The 18,171-nt window shown below is 39.0% G+C and overlaps 1 protein-coding gene across 1 annotated transcript; it reads left to right on the forward strand.

The window, feature by feature from the left end:
- The first annotated feature begins 827 nt into the window (after positions 1-827).
- Positions 828-17,248, forward strand: LOC135477016 (PHD finger protein 12-like). The gene is given in 19 exon segments (XM_064757163.1): positions 828-1,162; positions 1,378-1,559; positions 2,559-2,640; positions 3,653-3,878; positions 6,841-6,958; positions 8,861-8,993; positions 9,299-9,472; positions 9,982-10,119; positions 10,349-10,616; positions 10,661-10,893; positions 10,895-11,072; positions 11,074-11,208; positions 11,565-11,696; positions 12,134-12,213; positions 12,216-12,288; positions 15,041-15,136; positions 15,300-15,382; positions 15,995-16,219; positions 16,924-17,248. Coding segments are annotated over 19 exon segments (2,838 nt in total). The 5' UTR covers positions 828-1,114; the 3' UTR covers positions 17,158-17,248.
- The last annotated feature ends 923 nt before the right edge of the window (positions 17,249-18,171 follow it).

Raw genomic sequence — 18,171 nt, forward strand, 5'->3', positions numbered from 1 at the left:
TTTACTGGAGTTGGCCAATAGACACATTCTAATCCTATACCAGTAAGTTGATCTACCATAAGTTGATCCATGTTTGTATTGTAAGTTGCTCAGTGAAACTCAGGGAAATCAATTATTTTTGTTTTTCTATCATTTGTTTTTCATTCATAAAGTTGTGCATGTGTGTATGGTTTTATATCGGTATGTGTAATCAAAAACTGGTAGCTTAGAGACTTTTGAACAATCAAGTGTCATGACAACCATGTGTGATAACATCTCCAGGTTTTACACAACAGACCAACAGACAGGCAAACTAGCAGACAGCCGATAAGAGACCGCAAAAAAAAAAACGTGTCAAGTTGCTCTGATGCCTATTCGGTCTATTAACTTGATCAAGTTAGGCATTCGTCACAAATTTAATTGATTCATTGAAGAATAAATGTAAACAAGTTGTGATTATTATAATTCAGACTGAAAGGTCGGTATCCAATGACAATGTTTCGGACAGTTGTTGGATCAACTGGCGGATAATGCAGTGGCTCGCATGCGGTTTGCGACAAGTTGGTTATAAAGGTAAAAGCCACGGCATGGAAAGGAAAACTGTGCGAGCATTTTCTTGCAAAAGACATAATTTTCCCTAACTGCTGTGTGATAAACCAAAGAGCAAATAGAACATTTTGTTGTTTCTCTCTCTCTCTCCCTCCCTCTCATTTTTTAACTAGGCTCACTTCTGATCCCATAAAACCGCCACTCCAAATGGCAAGTTTGTCCGCATGTGCGACAGGCAGGTGCCCGGATAAACGCATGCGCACTGATGCGTCCGACATTTTGCGCCAAGTTTTGGGGTTTTGAGAATAAGAAAGATTATATTTGGACCGATATTTTGAAGAAATGTTGTAATTACAACCCCATGAGCTAAGTGACGAAAGGACTGTGCATCTGCTTTTGTCAGTACAGGTTTGATTCTCCCTAGAGTCCGTTTTCTCGGATTTTCAGCGTCTTAAAAGTTACTAACAACGGGGATCTGGCTTTTCCAAGAGCAAACAAGATGGATAGATTGTCATTTCGACTGACGGGCTAGAGTTCTCCCATTTTCTTTAGACCCACAAGTGCTTAAAGAAGAGAAAGATCGAGAATGGCGACGGTTGAATATGATTTGGACACGTCGGGCGGGCTGATGGAGGTATAGTTTAGTGTTGATGTCTGCATTAGCCTTGTTTGTTGCACGTGTTTTTGTACTAAGAAAAGCCTTCGTCTGTTTTTGCCACAGCGAAGAGCAAACAGAAATATTGTTACACTAAATTCTAACTACCAACTCTTTGTTTTGGCAGTGCCCTCGCTTTACAACAATGATAAAAGCATGCGAATGATTGTCAACGATGAGTTTGAATGTTGCAGGAAATCCAGAAGCTGGTTGCGCCACCGTCCAGTGATGAGTTTTCAAGACGTCCTCGTCGTAGAGTTCGGGAATATAGACGTCAGGGACGAGCTGTGAACCACGATTGCTGCGACAGTTGTAAGGAAGGAGGAGACCTTCTGTGTTGTGATAGATGCCCAGCTGCATTTCACTTACAGTGCCAGTGAGTTTTTTACATCACAAATAGAAATGCACATCAGTCAGTGTTTGCATTAGTTGAATTAAAATAAACGTTGAGTTGTGTTTTCAACAATTTCTGATATTTACCTGCCTCATTATTGTTAAATTTTAAAAACACGGGAAGTCCAATCTACCTCCCCATGCCTTCATCACCATCACTCATACACCTGAATGGTCATGGGTTTTCCCTAGGCTCTGACCGGTTCCCTCCCACCATCTTCTTATAAATGAAATGTCCAATAATCAAATAAATTACTTTATAAACATACACCTAAAAGCACTTGTCTACACTACCAAGTTTTGTTCTGTGCAGAAATATGAAAGCAGGGTTAAATCAGTAGTATTTGTGACATCACTGCCTTCAATACAGCCACCTGCTTTTGAACTTTGACCTCTAATTCTAAATGAAAACCCAGTGAAAGGCCAGTTGAAGCATGCCATTTATTTTATTTATGAAGTATATTATTGCATTCATCTGTTGTGGAAAATACATGAATCTGTCGTCTGACACAGTGCCCCATGACCCCTTCCCCTCTCAACAGATGCTTCTGTTTCTGTGTAATAGGTAATTTTAGTTTATCTAAACTACCTTATTTCCTATTGTAAAAATATATTTTCTGAAAGTTTCTTTTGAATATGAAGATCTATTTCTGAATAGTGAACACAGCTATCTACAAATAGTTGTTTAAACACACGTCATATAATTCAAATTTTTCTTTTAAACATGAATTAGTTACTGATATTGTCTTTTACAGAAATAGTTCATTGGAATTTATGCAACTTGTGGTGTTGGATTTTAGGTAGAGCAATCCAGATTAAAGTGATTAGCACTTCTTGAAACATTGTTTTGTTATATATATTGTTTTGTCTTTTATTATTTTGTCTGAGTGAATACTGCAGAATGAATGTACAAGAAACTAGTTGGACTGTTGTCAACCCTCAGTATTACAGTGTTTCTTTATGTCTTCTCTCACCCTTACAGTGATCCGCCCCTTGAAGAGGATGAGTTGCCCTCAGGGGAGTGGATCTGTCATCGTTGTCGAGTGACCCCGCCCCAACCAGAGGTAAGGTGTTCCACTATCACCTCAGGTGTGACTTCTCCAGTCATTATTGAATCATCTCACAAATTTATAACAGAACATTTTCACATTTTTTGCTGAGGAATTTTTTTTTTCAGTCCCCCTCAGTGAAGTTAGGCGGGGTATACTGGAACCACCCTGTCTGTCTGCAGGCACATTTTTGTCGATACATCTCCCAAACTACTGCGCGGATGTTGTTGAAACTTGCATACATCTTGCCAATCGTCTGCACTTGTGCGCACTTCAGTTTAATGGCATTTAGAACTTTACATAATACTTCGTTTCCATTCAGATTTTGTTCATGCAACACTTTCTAAAGCACTGAACCCATTTCCTTGAAACTTTGCTTACAGCTTCCCTATCATCTAAACTTGTGCATGCATAAGTTTAATTACAGTGGGGGAATTATTTTCATAATTACTCCTGTCCTGGTACTTAGAGCAATAATGGATTTGCCCGTACACTGTATTCTCTACTGATTGCTACACATTTCCATCAAACTGGATGTACCAGTAGTGCTTTCAGTGAACACCAGTTATGGACAATAAAACAATTTATGTGAAGCCAAGCTAAGCAACTTTATGTCCTGTTATTTGTTTTGAGGCTTTCTTAGTTTTCTTTTTATTTTCGGAAATTTTGGGGGATGGAAGGGGGGTATTTCATACATCTGAGTTCTAATTTTTTTTGTTTAGTAATTTATGGAAATGTGTTTCTTTGTCATGAATGTCCATGTTTGTGACCCAGGGATAAGAAAAAGACCAGAAAACAAACAAGAATGAAAAATGTTCTCCGTGAGCAGCTAAACAGCTTACCACCTTTAATCTCTATACCGATTCCTGAGTGATAGCCTCAAGTTTATGAATTGGTGTGGAACAGCCTAATCCCCAAGATATCAGTTTAGCATAAGCTTGAATAGACATGGTGAATAATTTACTGTAAACATTCAACTTTTTCAACTACATAAGTACCAATCAAATAAATATGTATGCGTTTACAGGTGACAGAAGACAACAATACACCTGCTCCACCACCAGCCCCTGCCCCTAAACCCAGCACATCACGCTCCCGCGGCAGGAGGCGAAGTCAGGAGGAGCCAATGGAAATACAAGATGCGGATGAAGATATGTCACACCCGCTGAAGATGCTGGCCAAAGCTGCCCGCCTGATGAACCCGGTGCAGTTTGATCTGCCTAAAGATGTGGCCTGTACAACATCCTTACCAGGTATGCTATTGGATGATTGATCAGTATAACTGGGCTTTGGAAAAAGATAGGATGCCATCTGTAAATAAAGTTTGAAGTTGCCGAGAGAAATTCAGAATTTACGAGTGGTTTACCTAAATATAAAAATGAGTTGCAATTGACTCCTAACTAAATGCCTTCGGCCTATATTTTCGTAAAAATCTCAAAAGAATAAGAGTGAGAAATCCATCACTGGTCTAACGTACAAATGAGACGGCACAGAGATTGCCACAATGCAGTGTTCGCTCATGGAAACTATTACAGATTGAAAGTGAATGTTAAATCTAGTAAGCCAAATACAACCTTCCTTTCTGTCAGTAATGTACCTTATTTCTGTGTTATTGTGGACATGTGGTCTGCTCATTTTAGCCAATGTACAAGTAATTGTAGCAAGAATATTTTGTATCTTTTTTTTTCTCGCATGGTTAGTCCATCTGATGAACAACATAGTCATATCTTTACTTTTCCAGTAAGCTGGAAAAGAAATATAATATTCTGCTTTCAGCACTACTAAAATCTGTACAAAAAATTAGAAGAATTAGGGTATTGTAAAGTATTTGTAATTTCCAGTTCTGCACAGCAGAACTGGAACGAAAGTTAAATGGTAGGCTGCATAATTACAAAACAATATTGTGTCTATATTTGAAGTTCAGTGAACATCTCCCATCATCTACACTACAACAGGAGGTAACCCAGTCAAAAAAGTCTGTCCTTGGCCATGTTTGTAAATATGTTGAGTGAGTTGGTCAAAGGGAATTCCACATAAAACTGAAAAAATTTTTTGCCATTTGCAATATACCTCTTTAAGTAAGGCTTAGCTAAGCTCATATCTTTCCAACATACATTGTCATGTTAGTTAAGTTATTTAACTTAATGTGCTTCACGAAACCTGGGTCTGAAGGTTAACTTCAGCAGTTGTAAGCAAGCGAGATTTGGTAATGGAAGCGAGATTTGGTAATGGCCTTCGGTATATGATGAATGTCATCTACAACATTCCTCATGTACTCTTCTTTATAAGGGAAGAGAAGAATGTTCAGCTGTTCTCAAAAACCTTTCACTAAACAGCAGAGGTGGATAATTTATAATCTGATGTGTCGGACTTCTCTGCTACAGAAAATCTTTTGATACCCAATTTGAAGTTCTTGGGTGTGTAGAGTTAAAAATTGCAGCTATATTATTGCTCAAAAAAAAATTGTTGCTGATTGCAAATATGCTCTTGCAGAGTTGTTCGCCTTGCTAGAATGCCTATTGAAACTGATTCCTGCCAAATGTATTCTTACAGAGTGGTTATATGTTGCTTAAAATGTGGTGAAAGGTGATCATGTACATGGATTCATAGAAGGCAAAGTTTTGCAGACCTGAATTGATAAATTGAGTTTTTCGGCAGGGGCTAAATTAAGTTTAACAAATTTTTTCAGACCTGAAAAATGTGAATAGAGTTACAATTTTTTTTTACAAACTGAGGCAAATTTTATTTTGTGTTGTATAATTATCTATATATTTCTGTAAATATTCACTTCATAGTTTTACTTGTTAACTGATTTTGACAGGAACAGAAATATGACTGATAAAAACTTACTGCATGCAAACTGCACTTAGAAAAAAAAAGAACTTCAAAGTAAACTTTTAGTTCTAAAAATTCTAACAGCATACATTACATTTACAGGTGGTTTTCATTGAATAACCTTCCTGTAGTTATTTCTCTATTTATTTAAATATGCCCTCCATTAACTTTCAGTAAAACCACATGTAGGTTACCTCCCCTGTTGAACCACTTACATGTTGAACATTAAAATTCTTTCATCAGCAACTGCTGCTGAGTCGTAAAGATGCCCTAGCAAATATTTAATTAACTTCTGTGTCTACTTAACCCTAGTCAACCATGAACAGTGTGCCTTGTCTTTTGAAGATTCCATTTTTGGCAACCAAATTCAATAGTTATATTTCTGTTGTGGAAAATGAGTTCATTATTGAATTCTGTAAATGTACAGAAAGGTAGTTTAATTTGAGTCTTGAACTCAATTTTACTCAACGGAATATCAGTTCTTAAATACAAAGTGTATGAATCCCTGGTTGAATACGTCAAATTCGACTAGTGTGCTAATAATTCGCATTTGATACAATCAAGAATCTCGGGAGTGTGAATTTAGGGAGTGAAAATCACGCTTATAGTCTGCTGCAAGGAGTTTGATGGTAACACACCTGCTCAAAAACAGAAATGTAGGCCTGCGTAAGAAGTCGTGTCCTCAAACTTGACGAGTAGATACGACTGATCTCAGGCCGTGAATGTGTACTGAGAAGCCTCGTCAACAGATGATCATAAGTCTGTAATGCTTTTATGCAGCACAGCCAGATTTGTATTTATATGTGCATTTGATTGGTTGTTTTATGCCGTACTCAAGAATATTTCAGTTATACAACGACGCCAAGACTTTTGGTGGGAGGATAATGGGCACAGCTCGGGAGAAAACCAAAACCATGCGCAGGCTGCTGACAGCTGGAGAGGAAGCCAGATTTGTAAATTTGTTGGCTGTAAAGAGAATGTATCTGTTAGATTTCCATTTCAAGGGCAATGATCCTTGTGAAATGTTGCACTTTGTCAAAGGTAATAAAACTCCAAAGACCTCGATTATAAAATTAGGGCCACATGGATTATAAAATTAGGGCCACATGCACATCTTCTCATTCGCCAGGAGTTAGTAGAAATATTCACAGGCTGAGTTACGGCCCTTAGTTTGTCTGACATGCAAAAACATGTTCTTCTCTAGATTAGTTTGACGTTGCAAAACACCTGTCTCTGGATTCTCTTAGGTCAGACAGTTACAAAAACAAATTTAGCTGATGGCGAAAAGTATGCCAAGCCTGTGGAATAGTTCACTGGGTTGCACAATACTCTTGAGAATGAATAAGGATCTAGCTGTATTATCTCTGTTGACTTTGGCAGGTTCTAGTAAGAGACGCTGGACCAAAGAAGCTACACGTGGTCCCCCAAAGAAACTGGCACATGAGCTTGACAGTGGCATTGTCCCTCTTCCGGCCAAATTGTGTTTTGTCTGCAACAAGTGAGTCGATTTCGATGTCAGATTTTCTCCTTCTTGGAGAATGTGCTTTTTTTTGTAGACAAAAAGTTTTAGAAAGAAGGTTTCATTTAAGGATTGACTAGCTTTTTTTCAGTTCATTGTAAAGCGGTTTATACAAAAGTTTGCACGGTGGTTTTTTTTTCATACCTCAGTGAACTGAAAAAAGTTAGTCAACCCTTATAATTAGATTAAATCAAAAATACAAAATACCTGATCTGGTACATGATGTACAAGCTACTCTATCTGCCGTAAGGGTGCGTTTTTTTCGTCCATAGTAGGTACAAGAATACAATTTTATAAATGAAACGCACGAATAAATGGAACGCTGCAGTGCTCTTTCATGACTCCACGAGCACAGTCTGTCACCAGCTGAAAGTTTTATCGGCAACATGGTGAAGTTTGAACCACTGATTGAGTTTTGGAGAAGATTGAAACGTACAGACGGTGAAAGATGAGTCGATGATGCAGAACTAGTGGAATTGACTTGCTGTGCAGTTATCCTGATAGTGGAGAGGCATGATTGTTGTGTTTTGAACAGAAGACAGCAACAGGTTTGGAGTGATGCGAGGAGCGAAGACGACATGACGGGGAAGGCTGGCCATGGCTTGTGAATGCATGCAGTGCTTGTGGCTTCGCTGGCAGATGTCAAGGGGTGTGATTCTCACGAGGCTGAGCAATAAATAGGTTGAAGATCTCCTGTTTTCTGGAAAATTTCCTAATGTATAACTTCGCATAGAACTTCCATATGTGTGGCCCCTTATAAGCATTCGTTGTCACAACTGTAAACCTGTGAAAGTCCCTGTTTGAATGTATGGAGCGGGGCAGACAGCACGTAGGCTGTGCGTAGGTTTTAGTGCACTACATGAGATGTATGGATCATGGAATACCAAGACTAGATGTGAAAACAAAGAAAATCTATGCCTGGCCCTGTGAGGGACAAAACATTCAAAATGGACAGAGAGGTCATAGCAAACCTTAAATCTTTGAAGCACATTATCTATATTGCTTGGAGCCCGGTAGGAACTGATATTTACAAAATCACAATGTTGAATAATTTCCTTGTGATTGTAACACAAACCAACTCTGACATCAAATTTTAATTTTCAGGTCTGTGATGTCTCATTAGGGCTGACCTGACTTTTTTTAGCAATGGTTATGATGTCAGTACTCAAATGTCTGTTCAACATTTATGACAGTGGATGTTTTATCAGGATGTTTTGATTGAGCGTTGTTGTGAAATGAAGTGGTGGAACTGTTTGTAATCTAAGTCTTTCCCTTCTAGCATGGCGCTCCATTGTAAATTTAAAAAATGAAGAAAATCTGATTCGATATAAGTGTTTGTTTCAATATCTTGGATATTCCAAGTGTTTTTCACTTATGGTCATCAGTTTATTTGTGCATTATTGAAAGTGATACCAGAAATTCTGCTTTAACATGATAAAGTGGTACAATGTTTGTAGATTTCAAGATATACCTGTAATGGCACATGTTTTTTGGAAATTGCCCTGGAGTCTTATTATGTTTACTAGACCACATCGGTGGCCTAATGTAAAGATCGTCCCACTTAAAGCCAGGAAGCCCGGGATCAACCCTGGGGCAAGTCAAACCAAAGACTTCAAAATGGTACTTGTTGCTGCCTAGCTTGGGGCTCAACACTGAGAGGTCAGAGCAAGGAACAGGGCTGGTTGGCCTGGTGTCAGTATAATGTGACTGGGTGGGGTGTCATGTCCCGTGTCTTCAGCATAATGCTACAGTGGCAGAAGCACTTTGGCGGCTTGAACTTGCTCTAACACAAGAAAACACACACCTAATGACTCCTCCTCTTCATATGACTGAAAAGTTGTACGTTTTTCATACATTTTTTTATACATGTTGTGTGCACAGGAGCTGTAAGAAGGCCCCCCTGATACAGTGTGATTATTGCCCACTGCTGTTCCACATGGATTGTCTGAACCCCCCACTGACCAGCCTTCCATCGGGACGCTGGATGTGCCCAAACCATGCAGAACACTGCCTTGTGAGTCTCAGAATGCTGTAATGTGTAGATATAGCCTTCCTCATGTATGAAGACTTAATTTCTCAGAATTTGGGGAACTCTTTGTTAGTGCTGGTGTAATTATTGAAGTAGTCTGGTACATGTATAATTTGTTTTGTTTGCTGTATATTCAACCTTCTTTCGTCTGTAATTTTAGACTATTACCCTTGCGGATTTTCTAGTGCCCGAACTGTGTTGAATGCTGTCAAGTTCATGTATTAGAAATGGTTGACAGTATATACTTTTTAACTCAGAAATCATTAGTGTGATCTTGTCTGTTTTGCCAGGATGAAGGCTTGCTGAAGTCGGTCAGTTTGACAGAACGAGTAAAGTTGTGGGATCATTACACATCTAGTCCAGTCAACCAGCACACTGCCAAGATTTGCTTCCTAAAGAAAATACACAGACATAGCCCTCCATTCAGGATAAAGGTCAAGCATGCTAAGAGGAAATCTGTACAGGTAAGTACTGCATCTCACTGTTTGATGAAAGAAATTGGGTCATTGACCAGTATGTCAAGTCATTTGAATTTCATTTTGCGTTAATTTACTTCAGTATTGGCACGAACCTTGTGCCTTCAGAAGAGTTGTTTACAGCTATAAAAGACTTGCATACCTGTACATTACATTACTAAAACAAAGTCTTCTTGATTGGAGTGAAGTTGGCTGCGGCTTGAAGTCAAGGAGGTTTGTCAGGTACCTGGCTAAGGCCGATGGTTTACTCCACTCGCTCTGTTTTCTCCACCCATGGACCTGACTGCTGTCTTGTAAGTGATAAATTCCTGAGTATGGCTTTACCAACCAACCAATCAATCTATCAGTCTATCATTACTGGATGCGGAGATAGGCCAACTATTGGTCTACCCCGTGGGCGTGACTTACATATCTCAAGCCTGGTGTCTTTTGCACAAGCAACCAGAGGATCAAGTCCTACTGGTGTGATCTAACTTCCTGTTATTGTATACTTTCAGGTTCCTCAAAGCATTAAAGAACATTATTCCCATCCACCTGCACTTTTACCAAAACCATTTAGTCATGTGACCCCATCAAGAGTAGACAACTGGCATGGGACGCCAACAAATGCACCAACATTGGAAGAACAAGATGAGGTATGTCTTCCTACTTCCTCCCTTCATGAAAGAAGTACATATATGTCCCTCTCCACAGAGAATAATATTGTCAAGTCTCACGACCAACTTTGCTGTCAGATGTTTACATGAGATAATCGCTTGTTAAATATTAATGAAAGAAAACACTTACTTGTTAAGCATACTCATATCACATATGTTTTGTACAATGTTGATTTATGATAATTGATTGTAATTTCCTCTGTTTCAGTGGCTTACCTCAGTTGTCTCATTGCAAACCAGTATAGCCAAATACCTGGCTCAGAAACAGGTAAATAAATCTCCCTCAGCTTCTGGATCTGTGTGTGCAGGTCTCTCTAGTTCGGACTTGTTAAAAAGTGTGGAAATTACAAAGCCAATGGCATCTGTGTCTCCAGTGGTACAGAAAGACAGTTCAATACAAGACTCATCACAGGCAGCGAGTATAGCGGCATCTTGTTCTAGTAACACCCCCCTGGGGGTCAGGCAAAGAGCCACAGGCAGATAGTGATAAGACAATAGTGAACGGGACCGTTGGTGTCAGCGGCAGGATGTGATTCTCCGGACTCCATGCCCTTCTCAAATGGTCCCGTGCTGGCTGAAGTTGGTGTAAAATCAGGAGCGGTGTCATTACTCAATCATGCGCCCAATGGAGAGATTGGTCGGACTCCCCCCGACGGCACTGGTGTCGTGAAAACGCGCAGCAATAGCTTGGACTCTGCCCCAGTGAACGTTGTTAAGGTGTCATGGCCGTCAGGAGAGAAGACGTGCCACAGCCATGGCGGCGTCGACGAGTCCTAGCATTACATCGAAGGGTAAAAACATTGTAATTAGTGCTATCAATAAGGCTAACAACACAGTCATTACCAAAGTTGTCTCCAGCCCAGGCTCCCAAGGCGGGAAGCCTTTCTCTAACAGTGCTACGGTGAAGTCAGTCAGCAGCAGTGCAAGCCCTACCTCCATCCTTAGTCCACGTCACCCGCAATCCATCGTCAAGACACCTGGGTAGCTTGGCAGCCAGTGTCAACTCCGTGTCATCAGCCACCTCATCAGGTGCCAGCAAAATCATCACTGTAACAACAACCCCTCAGGGTAAGTGTGTTGCCTTGTCTGTGTTAGACTTATTATAAGACAAGGTTTAGAAGTTTTATGTTACAATCAGAAAGTTCGTGAGAGTAACTAATAAACAAAATATGCATGACTCTCTGTTATTCATTTCATTGTGGTTGGGGTGTGACGATTTCAGAATGCATGGAATATGCATGCAGTGAATGTTGTCATAAAAAGACAACCCAGATCTTTGAAAGATGTCTTTTGTACAGACTTATACGAAAATTCAAATCAGTTCATAAAGTACGTTTTTAATTTGACCTTTCATGCAACAGTTATAAATATATGTATATATGAAACACAAGGGATATAATCCAGGTTTGTTCTTCGTTTTCCAGGTGTGAAATCAGGGGCATGCATCTCTTCCAGCAGCAGCATGACAAAGGTCACAACAGTGAACAGCCTCAGTAACTCGCCAACCATCTCTAGCCTGAACAGCACATTACAGGCTTATATAGAGGGAAATGGAGGTATGATGGACCAGTCCAGCCTAGTATGCTGGGTCGTTAGATTCCAAAGGTGTTAAGGGAAAAGTCGTTTTCTCCACATATATACAGAGAACCATTGTGTGCGTTTTTTTTTCAACAATGTTTGAAAATTTGATGGTGAATGTGCAAATCTGGAGTAAGCTTTACAGTGTTGCATAAAGCCAGCACAAATTCTAAATAGCCAATTTTTGAAAAGAAAGAACAATAAACATTAAATGTCTCAGAAAAAGTAAAAATAATCACACAGTTTGATGGGGAAGGCTGATATTAGGTGTTTGATATTCATTTATGTGTACCACATCTATAATTGTATTAAATAGGAAAGATGACCGTTAGCGCAGTCTTTGTTGTGATTGTCTTGAAATTTTCAAATTGTACAACTGTCTAACTGGGATATACATGTATTTTGTCTTCCACAGAAACTGAACTAAGCAAATTAGATGATCGTTTGGTGCAAATTCTAGCTTGGCAGAGATTACAACAACTTCTTCCATCAAAACCGCCATCAGCAACCTCCCTCCAATACCTCTCATGCCAAAAAAAGGGCTGCTGAATGGGTTGCTATCACATCAAGGTGAGGGTTTGCATTCTAAAGTGTATAAAATATAAACTTGCATTTTCTACTTGTTACGTAAGGAACATTATACTCTTTATAAAGATCTTTGCACATCAAGTCTTTGGCATCACATGCACACCATACATGCCTAGTATGATTGTTGTAGAAGCAAGGTCAGGTTTTCTTGATTGAAACATGAAGAAGCAGGCAGTATTTTCTCAGATTTTGTTTTTTGCACCCCGTGTGTAGACTCTGGAACTTTTACAAAGCTGTTAGGGCCAGCTAAAATGTTTGTGCAGTATTTCAGCTTCTAGGAATCAAGGACAGATAGATCGAATTTCAGAGATCAGTGAAAGATATTTTTATGGGTCTGTTGGTGAGAATGACCAGAGGCCCATTATAGATGCATGAAACAGAAGTAAAGAAATTTAAAGGTTTCACCCAAGTATGACGTGTCAGTGCACTTAATGAAATAAAGAGGTGTGTTATTGTAAAATATTAGCTTCCTTTCGTGATCGTGATGTTCCCTTTATTGTTTTGTTGGGATTTATGATATGATTATGCATGAATAAAAATGTTAAGTATGTTTTTAGTTGTGCTTTCATTTAGTATTCCTTTAGTTTCGTATCATGAAAGGTTATTAGATGCGCTATTTTGAGGATCGTGACAGTAGCTATCACATACCTTGATTGCCTGTGACAGCCTATTGAGCGAAAAGAATTACACCATGTAAGGTAGCCTATGTTCGTGTATTTAACAGCTCTTAATAATACTTAGGCCTACCTAATGGCAATCAAAGCGCTTTGTTAGTCACCAAAATTTTCAAAATAAAGAATGTGGAAGCTATCAGACAGTGGGTTTGAACTTGACCCCATTGCTACAGATAAGGGGCGTTCAGGCATAAATGCACGTAAAAATTAGATGATACGCTTCTAAAATTAATTCAGATTGTTCTGAATACGCACAAAGATTTGTGTGTATGCCTTAATTCCTGAAAGCTGTAGTGTACATGCGATATTTAAGGAAACAGTCCTGTCAAAGTAGATCTCTAAAGCAGTTTATGTGCGTGGCGCTCTCCACGACGTGTTGGTTTTCAGCAACGGAAGGTTACAGCAAAGGCCCATGTACCACTACCCCCTGTCGTGGAGAATGACTACTGTGATATTTGTATTTGTGACAGTCTCCAGTGTTTGCCATGAAGATGTAGCAAGGGTTTAAAAAATGGTCATTTGGGTTACTAAACAGCAAGTTCTGCTACTGTACTGCATTAAGTCTTCCTAATGCCGCTCCCAATGTATGGTTTTAATTCTACACCGATCGTCAGCTTTTTGTGCTATGTTGAAGTGTCATCGAGGGTTCAGTTTCCAACATGTACAAGTATCGGTGATTTTTTGAGGAGAGAAGCTAATGTAATGAAATACAACGATCATGCGAACAGCTAGTGTCCAGAAACACATAAAGATTTTAGCTATATACTGTCAATAAATAAAGCACAAACAATGAATTTTTGTCTTCTAATGTAGGCCTACATTTGGATGTAGCGTATGATGATTTTAAGCCAAAACGGCAGATGCTCGTGTTTTCAGAAATGTTTCGACAGGTAAAAATTAATAACCAGTTGCATAAGACAAGTTACCATAAAATGAAATAGTACTGCAACCCCTGTAATCAAAACAAAATGAAAAGGTAAAGTATTGGAATAAACCCAGTAGTCCTTCAGGTTGAGGTGTAATAAATAAATGTAGGCCTATGAGCATTATTCAGATTCATTCCTTGTAAGGAAGAGCTGAAATAATTAATTTATTCTAGAATGTTATGACAAGTCATAATTCTGGGCAATCGACATGTACATACATATACATGTAGTCCTATATGTAACTACGAGAATCTCTGTACCAGTAGGTCTGTGTAGGCCTGTATGTAACTACAAGGATCTCTGTACCAGTAGGTCTGTGTAGGCCTGTATGTAACTACAAGGATCTCTGTACCAGTAGGTCTGTGTAGGCCTGTACATGTATGCACATTGACTACCACGCTACCTCTGAAAATTATCTTTAGTACTGCTTGACCCCTAGGGTTACTGCCCAATAGTTGATCTTCGTAATTAAGTTATCGGTTAAATTGTGGAAGGAGATGTTAATTACGTTGGCTATATGTGATGAGTATTTGGATATAATCCTAAAAAGATCAAAAGAAAGGTTGACAGATTGTACATGTATTTTATGTGTCCTTGCCATATTTGTGCTGTTGAGATACAACTATACAGTGTAGGGACCGAAACATGCATTGTGTTATGATACATTAGCTTGATCTGTTGCCACATCTGGCAGTGGTACAAAAAATGGAGATTTTCATGCTTACACTAACCAAACAAATAGGAATCGTAACAATTTATTTGCCAAAAAATTCGGGAAAATGTCTACAATTTTACCATATATCATACTATGACGTTCTGTTGCAATGCATTCTCTTCAAAGTCATGTCATAATGAGATGGGGCTGGGTCCTCCATTACAGACAGAAAAAACTGATAGGCCCTTTGTGTGTGGAGAAAAGCAACGAATTGTACTAGGAGACAACTGGTCATTGGTTACAATAGAATAGAAGAGCAATAGACCCATTGGGCACAGTCCTTGGGCTCTAGTTTCTATGTGCTATGATATGATTATATCAAAGAAGAAGAGAAATTTTTTTGTTATAGAACCCAATCTTGAAATTAAGAATAAAATTTGTTGCACAAGAATTTAAAAACATACTTTTTATTTTGTAAGGTTCAGCAGAAGTTCAGGCACGGGCGTTGGTGTGTCCACTGACAGGGAAGGGTCAGCCAGTGTGCATGCCCTACAGGACTCTTAGCATAGGCACAGGTGAGCAGCTTGTCACGGGTGGGGCAGGGCAGGGTGGCTAAGAGGTAATACAACCTCCACAGTATTCATAGGCTTAAATACATTCCCTTGTTTTTTTTTTGTTTTTTGTTTTTTTTATCCATGTTTGAAAACCTCAACCGTGTTACTCTTGTGTGTGTTTCAGGAGCTGATATGGACGTGTGCCTTAATAACTTTGGTACATGTCAGTATGTATCTGCCAAACATGCAGTGGTCTTCTATGATGAGGTGAGATGTATTTTTGCTTACAGAAGCATTTTGTCTGGGTGTTGAAGGATTTTTGACACTGAAAATAAAATGAATTTTTGCTTCAGAGCGTTTTGACTTTCTACAATCAAATGATGCAACAATGAGATTTGTATCATTAGTAAAATTAAGACGTTAGTTTTTATGAAATTAAAACCGGACATAAAGTTTTGCAGTTCTGGCATATATATTGGCTGAATTGGCTTGTTCAAGTCACATTTGATTTCTGAAGCTAAAGATAAATATTTTATGGCTTGCAGCTTTTACATTATAGCCCAGGCCTCTTGTTTGAACCAGCTTAAGACAAAAACTGCCAATTTTTGAAAAAGTCAAACTCAGAAAGAACTCAAATTGTGCTTGGTGCTTTGTTCTTCAGTAAAGTATCAGTGTACAAATTTTCAACTTCTAAGAATACAATATTTTAGTTACAGTTTGTATGTTTGACTTTGTCTTAAGATGTTTGATACTTATGGATACGTATCTGTCATCATTGATATGGTGACAGTAACATTGGAAAAGTGTGCGGTTTCTGTCCTTATTGAAATGTGATCAACAATCCCAGCTAATTCTACTGCTTGTCTATGATTTGCTCAGACGAGTAAACATTTTGAACTGCTGAACTACAGCGAGCACGGCACCACGGTGGATAATGTCCTGTACTCCTGTGATTTCTCGGAGAAGGCTACTACAGCAGTCCAGCCTAGCTCGATCGTAGCAGCAGTCAGGGGCGTCCTGAAAAAGGGGCGTAAGAAGAAAGTAGAAAAGGAAGAAAAGCCTTTGGAGAAAGAAAGGTTGACTATGAGCGGAAAAGCATATGAGGTATGCTCCTCCAATACCCTTGTACGTGCTACACTTTCTTAGTTTTGAAACGTAAAGTGACATCAGTTTTACTTTGTGTTTTACAAGCAAGCCGACACAAAAAAGTTTAGTACATATGGCAGTCCCAAGTTAGCGCAGTGGCTATTACAGAAGGCATTATATACAGATAGTGTTGAACTCATATGGCATCATCCTCGTAGTAGAGGGCGAATTCAGTCCTTTCTCTCAATGTATATCAGGCTTACCTAAATAACCTATCCTGATACTACAACCCTTGGATTTGCAATTGTTCAAGTGTTGTTGTTGTTTCTGTTGTTGTAACCTTTGCTATATCTCTCAGAGTTCAGAAAGAGTTAAGACAGCGGTCTACATTGGGTATTCTGACCATTTACCGGCTTAACCAAATTCAGCCGCCGTCTTTTGTGCTCTGACCACCTCTTATTCTAAATGAAAACCTTATGTACTAGAAGTGGGTAAGAGAAACAGAATTTTCATCAATTCAGCCAAATGCCATCAAGGTGACAACAGTTATAAAGCTTGTGTTTGATTATTAATCACTGTAAGTGTTACAAACGTTGTTATGCCCAGAAACTGATCTTCACGAAAGCAGAAGCTAAGACTCCCTGCAAGCTGTGAAACGGCAGGCACCTACAGTTGTTATGTGTCCGTTTAGTTTTTGCTTAATTTTTTTTTTTCCTTTGTAGGAGGTGAAAACCTGTAGCTGTAAAGGCAGCACTTCCTGTTTGATAGGAGGAAGTGGTGCTGGCTGGGAAGGCACAGCACTGCTGCATCATGGGAGTTACATCAAAGTTGGCTGTCTACAGTTTGTCTTTAGCATTGTGGAACAAGCTCCATTAGAACCAAAGCCATTGGACCGGCGACGTGAATCGATCTCCCTACTTAAGCCTCCAGTTCGCTCGCAAAAAACTGACTCTTAAGATGTGTACTTTTAAAAACCCTGGGTGTTCTAAACTTAGACTAAAGCGTTCCTCTTAATACATCAGGTTTAAGATTTGCCTTTTGTTTTGTTTTTTTTTTGTTTTTTTTTTATTTTCCTTTTGCTGAGGTATTCTGTGCTTTATCCATTGATTTCATTGTTAGAAATACAGACTTTTCTAGGTGCCTTGTTAAGTCCCCCTCATAATGTTGCTGCTCTTTTGACAGTCAAGGTACCTGTAGTGAGTTTCCCAATTATGTCGGTCAGGTATGTTTTCAGAACCTTGCGCACAAAGGGAGGTTACTTTAAAAACTTCAGTATTACTAGCAGATCTTGCATTCCTGCTACACTTCATCTTACTATGCGCGCCCAAATTTACTGTCAGCAGCAAGTCTCTTACGACTATTCCTGTGAGGGTGCTGCTTCACAAATTATCCGTGTATCGACATGATACGTGTACCACACCAGCAAGTACTGTAGGTATGGTGTTGTTACAGTTGTGACATGTACCAATACTTAATGCTATGCACATCAGACCAGCACGTTTGCAATACATCGTAACAGTAGTTACACCATATGTAGTTCTTATAGATGTAATGGCCATGATGGCCAGTACTGTAGGTATTATGTTACTACCGTAGTGGTACAGTACTACTATGGGTATTATGTTACAACTGTAGTTACACCAGTTGTGGTACAATACTACTGTAGGTATTATGTTACAACTGTAGTTACGCCAGTAGTGGTACAGTATCACTGTAGGTATTGTGTTGCAGAGTAGTTACACCAGTAGTGAGATAGTACTACTATAGGTATTCTGTTACATCAGTAGTGGTATAGTACTATTATAGGTATTATCTTACAACTGTACTTACACCAGTAGTGGTACAGTACCACTATAGGTATTATGTTAGAATTGTCAGGGTACAGTACTGCTATAGGTTTTATGTTACAACTGTATTTACACCAGTAGTGCTACAATACTACTGTGGGTACTATGTTACAACTGTAGTTA

Source organism: Liolophura sinensis, chromosome 10 (assembly GCF_032854445.1).
Source record: "Liolophura sinensis isolate JHLJ2023 chromosome 10, CUHK_Ljap_v2, whole genome shotgun sequence".
Classification (NCBI taxonomy): domain Eukaryota; kingdom Metazoa; phylum Mollusca; class Polyplacophora; order Chitonida; family Chitonidae; genus Liolophura; species Liolophura sinensis.